Source organism: Protopterus annectens, chromosome 11.part0, assembly GCF_019279795.1.
Source record: "Protopterus annectens isolate FY-2018-M chromosome 11.part0, PAN1.0, whole genome shotgun sequence".
Classification (NCBI taxonomy): domain Eukaryota; kingdom Metazoa; phylum Chordata; order Ceratodontiformes; family Protopteridae; genus Protopterus; species Protopterus annectens.
Genome location: NC_056745.1, coordinates 158,092,873 through 158,108,759, shown reverse-complemented (window position 1 = coordinate 158,108,759; position 15,887 = coordinate 158,092,873). Strand labels below are relative to the sequence as shown.

The following is a 15,887-nucleotide window of genomic DNA, read 5'->3' as shown; positions in this document are numbered from 1 at the left end:
ATACTTGAATGAATGTCTTAAACAAAAAATGGTCCCTAAGGGACTAAGGGTTTGCAAATATCCCAACAAAGTCAAAGAGGGTACGGAATTTTACACAAGTCTCATTAATATATTTAATCAATGTGGTTTGGACATTGTAAAAGCCATTAGGGATGAGAATGAGAAAGAAAAATTGTTGTTAATCAAAGATATGGAACTTGTCAATGAAGTTATCCTTCAAGATTTAATGTTTACTGTTGAAAGCGAAAAAACTAAATATTTTGATTTTTTTTTTCAGGTTGATAAGAATTGTAATGTTAACATCATCAGGAAACAAGGCAAACTAGATAGGGATTACAAAGAATACCAGGAGGGTGTAGATTTAGAAGGTCCTGCCCCCAATGGTCAACATCTTCAGTCAAACAGAACAGATTTAGACATGAGTAGATTCCGGATTCTAGCTGATCTGCTGGGACTGCCTAGATGACTCCCCGTCCAAGTCTGGCTCGGGGAAGTCATCAAAAACCGCCAAACCCTCGGCTCCAGTTTCTGAGCCGAGGGCTGGTGTTGTCGAGATGGCTCCGACCTCGGTTCCAGCTGGCTCCAAGGCGAGCAAAGTGGATTCCGCTTCGAAACCATCATCGGAACCGACCCCAGCATGCACGCACTCTAGGTCCCCTTCTTTAGAGTCCGTCAGATCGGCTCCGAGGTCCCCCCTCCTATCGGAGCGGAGTCATAGGACTCATTCATCGAGGTCTTCCAGGCTCTCCGATCACGACATCGAGAGGGTGGTCAGTAGACTCATAAAATCTCAGGCACTGGCCCAAATGCTTCAGAGTCCATCTCACCAGACTGTGGCTCCTTCGATACAGTTATCCATTCCTCCTTCGACTCATCTCTCGAGTTCGGAGCCGGAGTTCGTCGGAACTGTGATCTTGCCCACGTCGGAGCCGATACCTCCTCCTTCGGCTCCGGTGTCATCAGCTCCGACCTCTTTATTGGTTCCGTCCATGGAGAGGTCCGGGCGCCGGGACTCCATTGTCGGCTCCGAGGGGGCAAGTGGCATCGGACCCTTGTCCAACCCCGCTCTCCCTCTCGGAGCTTCGGCTCTGGTTAGTTCGGCCCCAACATCATTCTCGGAGCCTTCTCTGTCAGTTCCGGGGGCGGTTCCAGTCTCTTCGGAGCCGGGACTACCTTTGGTGTCTGATAGGGGAGCCTTCGAGGTGATGAGGAGTGTGCTGGACCCAGTGTCCACTCCAAGGTTAAGTTCTGCGGCTCCTCCCTCTGTAGTGCCTGTTACGGTCTCTGGCCACCCTCCTATACCCGACAGCAGAGATCCAAAGTGTAGGGTACCCACTTTGGGTGTCTCCTCCTCTTCCGAGGGCTCCCCTGAAGTTTCAGGGGAACCCCCTAGGAAAAGAAAGTGCAAGAGGAAGCACATAGACTCCCCCAAGTCTGTCACATCGGACACTGACTTGGATGAGTCAGAGGGTTCCCCCAGATCCCCCTCTGAGGATGTCTCCTTTTCAGACATCCTGGAGATCCTAAGACAGAGGGGAAATTGGTCCACTCTCAAACCTTCCGAGGACGAGTTGGTTTACCTTGATGCCTTTGGATCTCGCCCTTCCACCTCCTGGGTGTCTCCCCCTTTCGACCCACTAATGGAGGTAGTGGCTAGAAAGGCGTGGGCAGCTCCTGATTCAATGGAATCTACCCCTAGGAGGCCTTCTAAATTTATTTCTGCACCAGATGACAAATCCTTTCTCACCAAAGGTGTTTCAGTTGATGCTATGGTGGTAGCAGCAGCCACTAAGAAGGAATTAGCTGATCCTTCTGTACCTGTTCATCCTCCTAACAAAGAGTCCAGGACCATGGACAGGTACGGCAAGCAGACCTTTGCTTCAGCGACATTTTCTATGCGATCGCTGAACTATTTATGTCATTTCACCCGCCTTCAGAGAGACTTGCTCACAGAGCTGGGTGAAATGGTACAGGATCCTTCTGCTGTGGGGTTTAAGGACAAAATAAACTCTCAGCTGGCTACCCTGAACTCCATTGTTAACTCCTCCATGCGGCTAATCTCTTATGCAGCCGATGGAGCGAGTAGGGCTGCTGGCACAGGCGTTGCGTTGAGACGTCACGCTTGGATGCGACTCTGTAACTTTGCCGACCCCTTCAAGGCGTCCTTTACTGACACCCCCTTTGACGGTTCGGAATTGTTCGGGCCTCAGGTGAAGAATACCCTCACCAGATGCGAGCAAGATGGTAAGACTCTCTCTGCCATGGGAGTCCGTTTTTCCACGCCTTCTAGACCTTATCCTAAAGGACAGAGCGGTGGAAAGATGTGATTCCACAAACCACAGGGAGTCGCGCCTGCCGCACATGGTGAATTTCCCCCTAGAGGCAGAGGGGGGAATAATAACAGACGCTGTCCTAGGGGCAGAGAGGTCCACAGAACCAGGGTTCCAGGGAATCTTTCCCTGACCAACCCTTTCAGCATCCCTGAGAAGCTGCCCGACTGTCCGCCTTCGGAGGCAGTCGGGAGAAGATTATCTCTGTACCCGGAAGCCTGGCAATCCATCTCCCAAGACACATGGGTACATAAGATCATATCCGAAGGTTACAAAATTCCTTTCACTTTCCCTCCGGTACAACCACCAAAACCCCTACCAGACGTACCACCTGCACAAAGGGGCCAGGCTCAGCTAGAAATAAAAAAGCTGCTAAACAAAAGAGTCATCCAGGCAGTCCCAGCAGATCAGCTAGGATCCAGAATCTACTCCAGATTCTTTTTGGTACCAAAAAAGACAGGAGATTGGAGACCCATTTTGGACCTCAGAAGGTTAAACAACTATGTATTAAAGACAAAATTTCGGATGGTAACACTGCAGTCCATTCTACCCTTTTTGGGCAGAGACAACTGGATGTGCTCGTTAGACCTCCAGGACGCATACTACCACATAAAAATACACAGGCGCTCCAGGAGGTTTCTCCGCTTCCGGCTGGGAGTCAGTCATTTTCAATTCAGGGCCCTGCCCTTTGGTCTCACCACAGCCCCCCAGGTGTTCACCAAATGTTTGGCAGTGGTCACGGCTCACCTGAGACAGAAAGGATTCCAGGTGTTTCCATACTTAGACGACTGGCTCATTTCTGCTACCACCAAACAGGATCTCATAATGGCCATGGATTATACTATCCAACTTTGCAACAGCCTGGGTATTTCTATAAATTTTGCAAAGTCCTCCTTGTCATCTTGTCAATGTATAAACTTTATAGGCGCCGTATTAAACACCACAGAAATGTCTGCAACATTACCACCTCAGAGAGTGACAGACATAAGGCAGAATGTTCAGCTTCTGTTTCAGCCCAGCAGAGTCCAAGTCAAGCTATTATTGAAAGTGTTGGGCCTCATGGCGGTGGCGATTCTTCTACTTCCATTAGCCTGCTTCCACATGAGACTCCTTCAGTGGATGCTGTTTTCTCAGTGGTCCTTTCAACAGCTGCCAATGACCCACAACATTTTGATAACACCATCTTGCAAGAAACATCTCTCCTGGTGTATGGTTTCCCCTCAGCTTTTTCAGGGCAGACCCTTTGTTCTCCCCCCTCCAGTTGCCACTGTCACAACGGATGCCTCCCTGATCGGGTGGGGGGGGGCATTATCAGGGCAGGACGGTCCAGGGCACTTGGCAACAGTCAGAATGCCACCTGCACATAAATGTCCTAGAGATGAGGGTGGTGCTTTTGACGTTGCAGACCCTTCAGAGCTCTCTTCCCACGGGGACTATAGCAATTCAAACGGACAATATGTCTGTGGTGTGGTACATAAACAAGCAGGGCGGAACAAGGTCCTACCCCCTCTGTCGAGAAGCACTCAGACTTTGGCAATGGGCGATTTCATCTCAACGGTTTCTGATAGCAATGCACATCCCCGGGAAGTCCAATGTCATAGCAGACAGATTGAGCAGAACTATCCTCATGCCTCACGAGTGGTCTCTAAATCAAGCGGTGGTAGATGGAATTTTTCGGAAGTGGGGCCAGCCTTGCTGTGACCTTTTCGCAACTCCGCAAAACAGCAAGTGCCTCGACTTCTTCACACTTTTTCCTCTACCAGGCCAGCCCCTCAGAGACGCTCTTGTTCACGTTTGGCCCCGGGATCTTCTTTATGCCTTTCCTCCCTTTCCATTGATCCCGCAACTAATTCAGAAAGCAACCGCATTGAGATCCAAAATGATCCTCATTGCCCTGTTTTGGCCTCGACAAGTTTGGTTCCCGTTCCTGCACAAATACCTACTGGAACAGACTTGGCATCTGGAACCCCTTCCGGATCTGTTGACCCACCTCACGGGCAAGCTGCATCAGTCTCTACATTCCATCAACCTCACAGCTTGGTTGCTCTACTTCCAGCCATAGCCAGGCTTTCTCCTCCTGTTCGTGATATCATTCTGGCTTCCCATAAGTCCAATACTAGGAAGACTTATGCGAGTAAATGGAAGTGTTTTTCACACTGGGCACAAACTAGATCCTTAGATCCTTTCCATGCACCCATTCATGAGGTTCTAGACTTTCTGGTGGAGCTTTTTCATTTGGGGTCATCATCAGCCACTATCAGGGTACAATTAGCGGCCATTGCTAATTTTCATGTTGGATTCTCAGAAGCAAATATTATGTCCCACAAACTCTGTAAAGCCTTTCTCAAGGGCATCTTGTTGCTCAGACCTCCAGTCAAAGATCCACCCCCACAATGGGATTTGAATTTAGTTCTAACCTCACTAATTCTACCCCCTTTTGAACCGGCAGCTTCTTGCTCCCTCAAACTTCTTTCTTGGAAAACGCTGTTTTTAGTAGCTATAACATCTGCCAGAAGGGTATCGAAACTTCAAGCCTCGTCTGTCCGTCCTCCCTATTTGGTTTTTCATAAAGATAGGGTAACTCTCAGAACAAACCCTTCATTCCTACCAAAAGTGTTATCGGAAGCAAATCTAAACCACTCCATTGATTTGCCCGTCTTTTTTCTCAGACTATACCAACAGGGCTGAACAAAAATTACATTCATTAGATGTTCATCGCCAGTTACGGTATTACCTAGACAGGCCAAAACAATTCAGAAAATCAGACCAGCTCTTCCTCTCTTATGCTGCAGGCAAGAAAGGGCTTCCAGTATCGAAAGTTACTCTTTCCAGATGGCTGACATCTATTATTACCTTGATCTATGAGTTGAGACACATCAACTTCAACGGCTTTTCAAGCAAGGTTACCACTAGATGCCATTTGTGCAGCAGCTACATGGGCGTCCAAACATACCTTTATTGCCCATTACAAGCTTGATCTAGCCTCCAGAAATAGAGCTGATTTTGGTTCCACTGTACTCAGGAGTCTGTTCCATTGAGCCACCCAGGACTAAGATGCTAGGGACGCTGTCCCATCCAGCAAGAATGAAGGCGAGAATGACAACTTAACATTAAAAAGTTATGTCTTACCATAACATTCCATGTTAGTTGTCTTCTTCTCGCCTTCTTTCTTGCGTCCCTCCCTCCTGCCCCCTAGCCTGGATAGACTCGAGGTTCTGAGTCCTTCCATTTCTGGAGATACAATATGTTGCGTCTTTCATGGTATCCTTAGTGTTACTAGCAGGTAATCTGTACTTGTAAAAGAGGATTATAATATTATTATTATAATATTACTTTTTAGACTATGTCTTAGCTTCCAAACGAGATCTGGGGAGTTAGCGCATGGTATTGTGGGATATAGGGCTCCCTCGAGCCAGTAAAAATAGCTCTTGAGCTATAGTATAGGCCGAGTCGGAGCCGAGGATCGGCTCCGAACCCATCCAGCAAGAAAGAAGGCGAGAAGAAGACAACTAACATGGAACGTTATGGTAAGACATAACTTCTTATTATATCCCTGTTCCCACCTACTTTTCAGCAAACCCTTATGGAACATATGAACCCATTATTATATTAATACTTCAACTAATATTTTGTTAACCATTTCCTGAGTAATATGCTGTGGTACATTGGGGCAGACAGTGAAAGTAAACTTCATTAAATAATATGCTGTGGTACACTGGGGCAGTCAATGAAAGTAAACTTCTGTAAATACAAGAGCTAAACACCTTTTACCTTGAACTGAAATATAATTATTATGGAGCATCCCAGCCCTCCAACATTGTTCGCTAACATACTAACATAGTTTACCTATAAAACTAATATCAATTAAACTAATCAAGTTAATCATAATAGTAAATGTTATATGCATATCAGGTATGGTGCTACACACTTCCATGTCAGTATACATAATCAATCCAGAGGAGCTTAAGTTATCAATATTCATTTTAATTTCCTCTCTGCAATGTCTTGTATCATGTGTCTATTCATTGGCTTACACTGTTGTTACCTTAGTGAGTAGCTTTTAACAGTCGGCTACATAAATGCATCTTCAAATCTTTTTAGTATTAGGCAATTCCAACATAATAATCTTTAAATAAAAATATGAAATAACGTGTTTATTGATTGATTGCTTGATTTATTGACATTTGATTACTTGGAAAATCCGACTGAGTAGGAGCCCATTTTCAGCAGAGCCCCAGGAAGAAACGCTCTAAGGATTACAAAATGTTAAGAACAATAATTTTACAATCTTAAAAAAATAATAGAAAATAATTTACAGTTTAAATAATTTTATCAAATTAGACCTAATATGAAAACATTTGTTAAGAATAAATACATGGCGAAGCTGGTTTCTTACTATATCCTAGATGCACCACCCCAGATCCCCAGATCTCTGGACGCTAACTAGCAAAGACGGTCCTCGAAGCTGGAGCTAAGTGTAGTGTTTTTCTTTAACAACTTTTTCCGGGAATTTTCTGGTTTTATAACAAAAGCTGTTTTAACAGCTATACCATATGCCTCAGTTTGACTCCTCTGGGTTCCGGGGCTCCACTGACTCGAGCCGGCGAAGGTTGTCCGCGCCTTCGGCGCTCTCCTCACGCGGCTCGGCTTCGCACCGATTTGAATTGGTTTAAACACTCTTCGGCTACCGAGGTAGCCGGAGTAGTTGCCTCGAGCCGTCCCCTAGTCCCTGGATTAGCTGAGAGACCTATCACTGGACCTCTCTCGTCTTCAGGTGGAGAGACCATTCGGACGACATCGACAGGGTCAGATAAAGACAAGTGCCAGTCCCCAGTCTTCGTAACTTTGTTTCCAAAACTTTGTTTTGGCTTCTGAGCCGTTTACATTGCCCGCCAGCCTCCTCCGACCGCCTCAGTTCATTGGCCGGGAGCACTGATGGATGGAGTAGAGATCCTGGGTCGGCTCACCTCTACTCCAACCCCTCCCTGTTACTCCTGGGTTTACAGCGACTTCTTCGGCTGGACCCGGGAGGTGGGAGTTTCTGGTTCTGACTTGTCGGGTTCCAGCCTCCCTCTCCTCGAAGCTGCCGCTGGCGGGACTTCGCTATCCTGGTTTTGCCGGGGGACGGACACTCCCCTTGGGGTCCGGGGGGGAGCTTTCAGAAGGAGGCTGAGTGCAGCCAGAGTTCTCCATCTCTAATGGGTTTCTACTGCACCTCCCTGGGCATGATGACTGGGTCTTTGGTAGCTCTGTCTCTAGTCAGCGGAGCCCCAGCTCCCCCCTCTGAGCAGCCTGGGTTCCCTCCTGTTTCCCACTCGAGTTGTCTTCTGAAAGATTCTCAAGGAAGAGAGGAACAGAGTGCACGCCCTCCCCCACCAGAGTCTCTACATCGGGACACTCTTCTTGATGATGAGGGGTCCCCTAAAGTCGCCCCTCGGATGATGTCTCATTGCAGACATTTCTAGAGATCCTAGCAACGTAGGCGGCTGGGAATTCCAAACCCCCCGTTGATGAGTCTCAGTTTCTGGCAAAGCCCTCAGCCTCAGCCTCTGGTGTCTCCCTTCGGCCGAAGCTCCTGGATTTGGTTTCGGAGGGGGCGGGGAACATCCAGATACTGTGAGAACCAGTGCCTGGCCTAACAAATTTTTGTCTGCCCCACCGAAGGAGTTCTAATCTAAAGGCGGCGTGGTAGATGCCATGATGGTGGTGCATCTGCTACCCAGCAGCACGCAGCAGCAGGGGGTTTTCAGCGTTCTGTCTCATCTCCTACCTCCATGGGTTGCCCCGGTGTGCTTGCTCCAGAGCCAGCCGCGCCGCTCTGCCAAAAACCCTGAAGCCTGGGTACTCCCAGACACGGTGGTTCAGGATTATCGCCGGAGAGTTACCATTCCTCCTTCACACTCACCCCCACCGTCAAAAAATCCCGGTCATCAACGGTCCCCCCAGACCAGATCCCGGATTACCTGGGTTCTTTTTTTAGTTGCAAAAAATAGGGGACCTGAGACCCATTTTGGATCTCAACATTGTTGGAGAAAAAGATTTTTGGCCTCCATAGATCTCAAGGAGGGGCGCTATTACATATACCGATACATCAGGCGTCCACGAGTCATGGAGAGGAGTAGACTCAAAATTGATCTGAATCTTCCTTCCTACGATACAAACAGGCAAAGGCAGCCCTGATTCCCCTGCTAAGAGATCCAAAGCCCCAGCCAGGTTGGTCCTGCAACTTTTAGGTTCAATGTCTGCCATTCTTCAGTGTGGTGGCCACACAATGGTGTCTTTCAGGATCTCCCCTCAATCATCATCAGTTCAGGGTTCTTGGCTTCCCAAGAAACATTTCTCCATATATCAATGTGTTGAAATGAGGGCTGTACTACTGTACCCTACAAGCTCTCACAACTTTCTCCCTCAAGGCATTTATCGCTATCCACACAGACAACATTCATCCAAATCAATCCAGGGACAGAGAGGACAGGAGCAGGTTCTCTCTCCTCCACGAGTGGTCCCTGAGTCAGATTTTCAAAGATGGGGATTCCGCTGCAACCTGTTTGCAACACGGTTCCCTACTCACTTGGATATGCTCTGGACGGTCCTTGACCTTTTCATCAGTCGGGACAGGACAGACAGTCAGTCGACAACCTTCACAGTCCTTCACACTTCCTCCACCCCTCCTAACTTCAGTCAGAAATCACACCTTGGACCGAAGTTATTCACATTTTATCTTCAGCCCACAAACCCACACTCCACAATTGTGTCACAGTAAGTGGAGAGAGGTTTAAGGTCTGGGCTCAACATGAGGCTTAGACTCTATTACTGCTATTTGATACCAGAGGTCTTGAAATATGGGAAATATCTGGTTGGTCCTTGGTTTTGGATCTAACTTAACTCTTCATCGGAGACAGCCAGTCGCACAACAACCACGATCCACACTTTGAAATGGCTGGCTCACTTCTCCACTTCCACTTTTAGTCAGAAATCACACCGTGGACCCGGGAAGTTATTCACATTTTATGACCACCAAACCCCTACCCACTATTGTATTGTAGTAAGTGGAAGAGGTTTTGCTATCTGAGCTGCTCAACTCAACAGACCCTATTATTACCTTGATACCAGGTCCCAGAAATTTTAACATCCTTATAGACCCACCCGTTGATGTAGCAGATATGTAAAACTTTCATGAATCTGTCCACAATCTCTAGAAGCTACCAGTTTTCTTCCAAATTTTTCAAACAAAGCGGAATACACTTAAATTGGATTCAGGCAGCAATTACGCTTCTATCTAGACAGGACTCAACAAATTCCAGACCAATTGTTTGTGTCCTTTTCAGATAATAAACTGAAAAACCGTCACCAAAGCTACTATTGCCAAATGGATTAGAGATTGCATAACTCAGGCTTATTCCTCTTCAAAAAGCAACTTAAAAACATCTGTCAAAAGCTCACTCCAGGAGTTCCAGTTTCCAGTGAGCCACCCAGGATTCAGGACGCTGTCTGTCAGTCAGAATGCAGTAGTAGGGATAGATCAGGCATCTTTTAGTTATGTACTCACTAACTTCAGATGATTTTTGGGATCCATCAGCCTCCCATTCAATTATCTACCCCCCTCCCCCCCGCCTGAGAGATCAGAAGAGATTGAGCGGTTTGAGTATCAGTCAGATGTAGGGCGAGATGGATCCTGGGAGTACATAACTAAAAGTTATATGACAATGATTTAATATTTAGACACATTTTATCCAGTTTGTAGAGAAATTAAAGGTAAGTTAGTATAATGGAAACAAGAATTGCAGTATGATGTTAATGGAAAAGCAGGCTTATGGTATTTAGAGGGAAAGCCTGAGGAGAGGATTAGTTACAAGTAACAAAGTTAGTGAAGAAGGGAGAGAAAGGGGGTGTAAGTTATGAACAGATACTTCTTCTTCTTTAGGGATATAGTTTATCCTGGTATTGAGCAATAACAGAGCCATATTTTAGCTAGGAAGTTTTTCAGAATGGTTTTAAAAGATGGGAGGAAGGATATTGACCTGATGGATACAGGTAAGGAGTTCCAGGCTTGAGCAAAATGGTATGAGTACAGGCAAAGCCAAGCATATTTCATAGGTTTGTAAATAAACAGGAGTTCTTTGGTCATTAGATTGTAATGACTGACTAGGAACATAGTTGTGCAGACTGGTAGTTAGTGCTGGACAAGCAGATAGATACTGGATAATTGATGGTGTATTTGTAACCAATTTAAGCTTTTAGTGCTGTACATTGGTGAGTTCTGAAAGGGATATTTGCTGTGAATTTAGCAACTCTGTTATAGCATTATTTAAGTTTTGATTTTTGTGATGCCTGTGGGTTAGTAAGGATGGGAGTGCCATAAAGACGTTAGAAGAAGAGATTAGTAGTGGCAAGTGTACAGTGGATATAAAAAGTGTACACAACCCTGTTAAAATGCCAGGTTTTTCGGATATAAAAAAATTAGACCACAATAAATAATTTCAGAACTTTTCCCACCTTTAATGTGACCTATAACCTGTACAATTCAGTTTGAAAAACAAACAAATCTCTTAGGGGAAAAACTATAAAAAAAATAAAAAAAACGTACAATAAGCTGATTGCATAAATGTGCACACTCTTAAACTAATACTTTGTTGAAGCACCTTTTGATTTGATTACAGCATAATCATCCGCTTCCCAACTAGTGATTCTAGTCAGCTGCATGGATATAGGTTCATAGGTTGGTACTATGCTATTGGCCCTAGGGCCTATGCAAGCCTAACCATAACAATTCCCTGGATATTTCTTCCTACAGTATGTACTTCTCTGGACCCCTGTCTATCAGGGCGACTGACATGATCCCCGGGGTGAATTTCCTATCTCCCAAGGGTCCTTTTGAAGAGGGCCAATGAGGCGCTCTTTTTGACATGTATGGGCAGTCTATTCCAGAGTATGGGGAGTCTCTGGGTCAGGAACCTATCCCTCCAGCATGTTTTGTTCATTGTGATGACAAGGTTTAGATCCCTGGAGCTTGTGGCTCTGAGGGATTGGGATTTATTTAAGTGGAGCATGTCCAACAGCTCAGGGTTTGACATGGCCTTGTATGTTAAGCAGAGATCGCCTCTGAGTAGACGATATGCCACAGAGAATAGCTGGAGTTTTTTTAGATGGTCAGCATATGGCATCTGCTTTAGGCCTGTGATTCTTTTAGTGAGGTATTTCTGTGGCCTTTCCAGCTGTTACAGATGTCTTGTGAGGTACATACCAATCGGGGCATTATACTCTATAATGAGTCTAACGAGGGATGAGTACAGTGGGACAATGACCTCTTTTTTTCTGGATGAAAAGCCCTTAGTGATGAGGTGTGCCACATAGAAGGATTTCCTGACTGTTGTGGCAATGTAGTTATCGAATGTGAGACCACTGTCCACCTGCGTCCCTAAGTCTCTCATCATATGCAGAGTCTGTGGCCATTGCACATTAGCTAAGGAATGTGCAGACATTCTCTCTTTCCCTTCAAAATTGGTGGGTTCTTCCAGAAAGCTTGAAGTATCAGCAGTCTTAAAGCAGGCAGACTAGAAATGTTTCACTTTGGGAGGAAACATATTGCAGGAATGGGCCAATAATTCCTAAATATGGAATTTCCACATGCATTGATATACCAAGTTTGTTTATTGAGTTTCTACCATTCCTAACGTAGAGATCTAAAAGGTATGTACAATTCTAAGAAAAAATGAACTAGTGAGGAGAGCTTATAGTCAAGTCAGGTGCTCATCGTTTTGATCACTGCTGCATTAGCCTTAACTATATATGTTATATCCTGCTAAGGATACAATAGCCAGTTAGCTTTCAAAACTTAAGAGCACTTTCCAAGTGGCCAAACTGTTAGCTCAAGCTGAAATGACTTTTTAAAAAGAGATGTTTGTGTGCCAAGCCCTTCAAAGCTTTCATGCCAATAAAGACAGGGAGGCTAAAGCTCTGATAAGGTCAATGCTAGAAAAAATAAAAATAAGGGTTCTCACTCTGGCTACAAAAACAGATGGAGGGTGGGTGGGAGGAAGTTGCTGTTACAGAGTTGCTGCTTCTAGAGGACGTCTAGAATCTAACCCTTTCCAGAAAGCCATAGATGAAGGCAAGGCCCTGGTAAAGTGAGCCCTTATCTTGCCTGGAATTGATTTGCTCTGGTTGGGATAGCAAAAGTTAATTGCATGAGACAAATGGGTTCCTTTCAGTTCGTCGAAACTTCAGCAGTTTGAACACCATATGTTCGAACTGTGAAGTTCGAAAACTGATTATTGCGAAGCTGCGGAGCACTGAATTCTTTCCCAGGGAAAGAATTTGGTTGGCCGTTTCTGCGGCTTCACTATTTTCAGCACTGTGGTGGAAAGTTACGGGTTGGGTTCAGATAAGTGTGCGATTGTGCGGACGTTAGGGTTAGGGCACGGGTTAGGTCAGTTAGGGTTAGGGCGCGGGTGAGGTGGGTGTGCGATAGTGACAGACTTTGGGGGGTCTATATTGCAACATCGAACGCTAAAAACAGCGAACAATGTTTCATCGACACATTTTCAGCGAAAGCTGAAAATGTCGAATCCACAGAACAGCGATTTCTCAGCTGAAAACACATACACACGTAACTCAACCATACATTTAACACAAAATATAAAACAGTAAACACTTTCATACATATGCACTTACCTTAACCCCACCCTAACCCTAAGGTCAGTAACTATTTCACGGTCACGCTCGGGAGCTATACTGGACAAGGGACCACACTACACTTCAGAACATGGCAAAACAACGAAGCGGTCAAGCGACTTCTTTCCCAGGGAAAGAATTAGCTGAACAGCCACTTCGCTGTTTTGCCTGTTCGCTTTACATGTGTCGACGAAAATGCATTCGGCAAAATGCATTTTCGTTGTACTCATAGGAACCCCTTTAGGATTAGGGCGGGATAGGTGAGTTAGGTTTAGGCCGCGGGTCAGGTGAGTGTGCGATAGTGACGGACCTTAAGGTTAGGGTTTGGGTTAAGGTAAGTGGATAGATAGTAGTGTATGTACAGTTAAGTGTAGGGTTAGATGTAGGATTTTAAGTGTATGTGTGTGGATTGCTGTTTTTTTGGTGTGCTTGTGTTGTGTATGTGTTTCTTGGAACAGCGATTTTTTTTCCCTGGGAAAAAAATCACTGTTCTAAGCCTTTGATGGTTTTGCACTTCGAGGTTAGAAGTTCGAACATATGGCGTTCGAACTTCTACCGTTTCGTCGAAGTGATATAGACTTGAGACAAACATTTGGAAATAGTCTGCTTTGACACAGGTTGTCTTTTGTCCTTACCTTCACAAGAATTGAACAACTGATCAGACTTCCTGAAAGATTTTGTTCTATCAAGATAGTACTTGAGTTGTCTGTGAACATCCAAAGAAGAAGAAGAAGAAAAAAGACATATGACATAATCAGTTGAGTCCCTAGTGACAGCACTGAAAGTGATATTAAAAACAAGAGAACACACTTTGAAGGTGCTGAGTGAGCAGCTAAAGAGAGATGTTAGAAGTAATTGTTCATACACAAGATGGAGGATGATAATAATTCTGGAGGTAGTGCAGTAAAAACAATGAGAGAATCCAATAATTTGTGAGCCAAGCTAGGCATTTCTTATAATAAATGTGAACAGTTACGTGATTGGTTAATTATGTTCTGCAGCTTATCCAGCAGGAAGGGAAAGTGCAGATTAGGTGGAGCAATTTGTCATCGTTAGCTGTTAGTACCTGTTTCTATGAAATGCTAATTTTTCTTCTATTCAGGCATGCTCATTATGTTTACAGCCTGTCACATGGCATCGCTAGCAGTGACATTATTCAGAGACTTTTTTTTTCTTTTTCACTGATACACACACACACACACACACACATATATATATATATATATATATATATATATATATATATATATATATATATATATATATATATATATATATACAGAGAGACCAGATTCATAGTATTAATATAAAGACCAGATTCATAGTATTAATTAACCTAATCAAAATACTAATAATGTTGCCTTTTCTCTTTATCCCCACAGAAGAAAGAAACAACCAAAACAGCAGAGGGAAAACTTGGAATGAAATGACAGAAAGAGGTACAAAGGCTTTTGCATCTCACCAGTTGAAACCAGTTGATGTTTCTCCAAAGGAAGCATTGATACAGGAAGTGCCAAATCACAGAAGGACAGATGCCTCACCAAAGGAACAAGGGGCAATATTTGTAGAACTTGTAATTCAGCCAGAACAAAAAGACACTGCTGAGGATACAAATCCTCCTGATCATTTGAGTTTCCTGCCCCCTATCAATTAAATATTTTTGTCAACTAAGACTGGAGTCATTTGGCATTTTCCACTTTATCACATTGGCAATATTTTAGCAGTCTTTTGTTTCATTATCATCATTCAAAAGCTGTTCTGTATATCATGAGCAATAATATTAAATGTTTTCTTGCTTATGCTACTTTTACATTGCCTGAGCATAGTCTCCTTCTTATATACTTTTTTCAGTTTTGTCAGAAATGTTTTAACTTGCAGGAATACTGTTAATACCTTTAAAATGGTATTTCAGAATACACATTACATCTGTTACAGTTCATTATTCTAGGTAGTTATAAACCAGGTCAGTAAGATGCAAGCACAAACTTATTTCTCACAGTGCTTCAATTTACAGCTTTTAAAACAATTATGACCTACCACAGAAACAAATGAGGTCACTTTCAGATGTAACTGAAGGTTATTTCAGTTTCTATCATCATGATCATTTAAAAAGTTTTAGTATTTACTAATGCATAAAAATCATAGAGAGAGAAAGTTATTTTTATTTTCCAAGATTCAAGAAAATGTTTTAAGGTCATGTAATTTGTTGATATATCACTGCCTCTTAATGGTTAATATTTTTCTTTCTATAATTTTTCTCTTTTGTAGACTGCTTCTTGGTTTCTTTGCCTGCATGATATTAAGAGATAACTGACTGTATACCACTTACAGAAATATTATAAGAAAACAGATCAGAATGTTGAATCTGAATGCTTGCAAGTATCAAGCCCTATTGTACTCCCATTTTAGGAGCTACATCTTCCATGCTGTACTTAAATATATTATCTCCAAGGCTGCAAACCCTTGATGAAAAGGAAGTATGTGATTCTAATGCAAAACCAAGTATTTCAACTCATATGCAGTAAGTTATCAATGCTACATGTCTAAATCTCCTAACAACTACTCCCTCCTGGATCTGCTAATCAGTATCAACCCTCCCATTATCTGCAGTATGTCTGTTATTCCACCCTCATTCTGTGAACACTTCTCAATAACCTTCTATACTATCCACCAGTAACCACAACTGCTCCCCAAATAGTTGCCTTCAGACCCATATCCACCACCAGTACAGAAAACATCAAAAAAACTAGAAACTTTTGACTGATCTTCCATTACTAACTTACAGAACCCCAACTCAGCTGCCATCTCGTACACAACCTCCTGAATTGGTTTATATCACTCTGCAAAGACTTCCTTAGTGCACCTCTTCTTCATATTTATGGC

General features: G+C 44.0%; 1 protein-coding gene across 1 annotated transcript in view; it reads left to right on the top strand.

The window, feature by feature from the left end:
* Positions 1–14,814, top strand: part of DYRK4 (dual specificity tyrosine phosphorylation regulated kinase 4) — a 1,709,423-nt gene extending 1,694,609 nt beyond the window's left edge. The window contains exon 14 of the mRNA XM_044087559.1: positions 14,387–14,814. Coding sequence (XP_043943494.1) covers positions 14,387–14,658 — 272 coding nt within the window. The 3' untranslated portion in view covers positions 14,659–14,814. The remainder of the gene's footprint in view (positions 1–14,386) is intronic.
* The last annotated feature ends 1,073 nt before the right edge of the window (positions 14,815–15,887 follow it).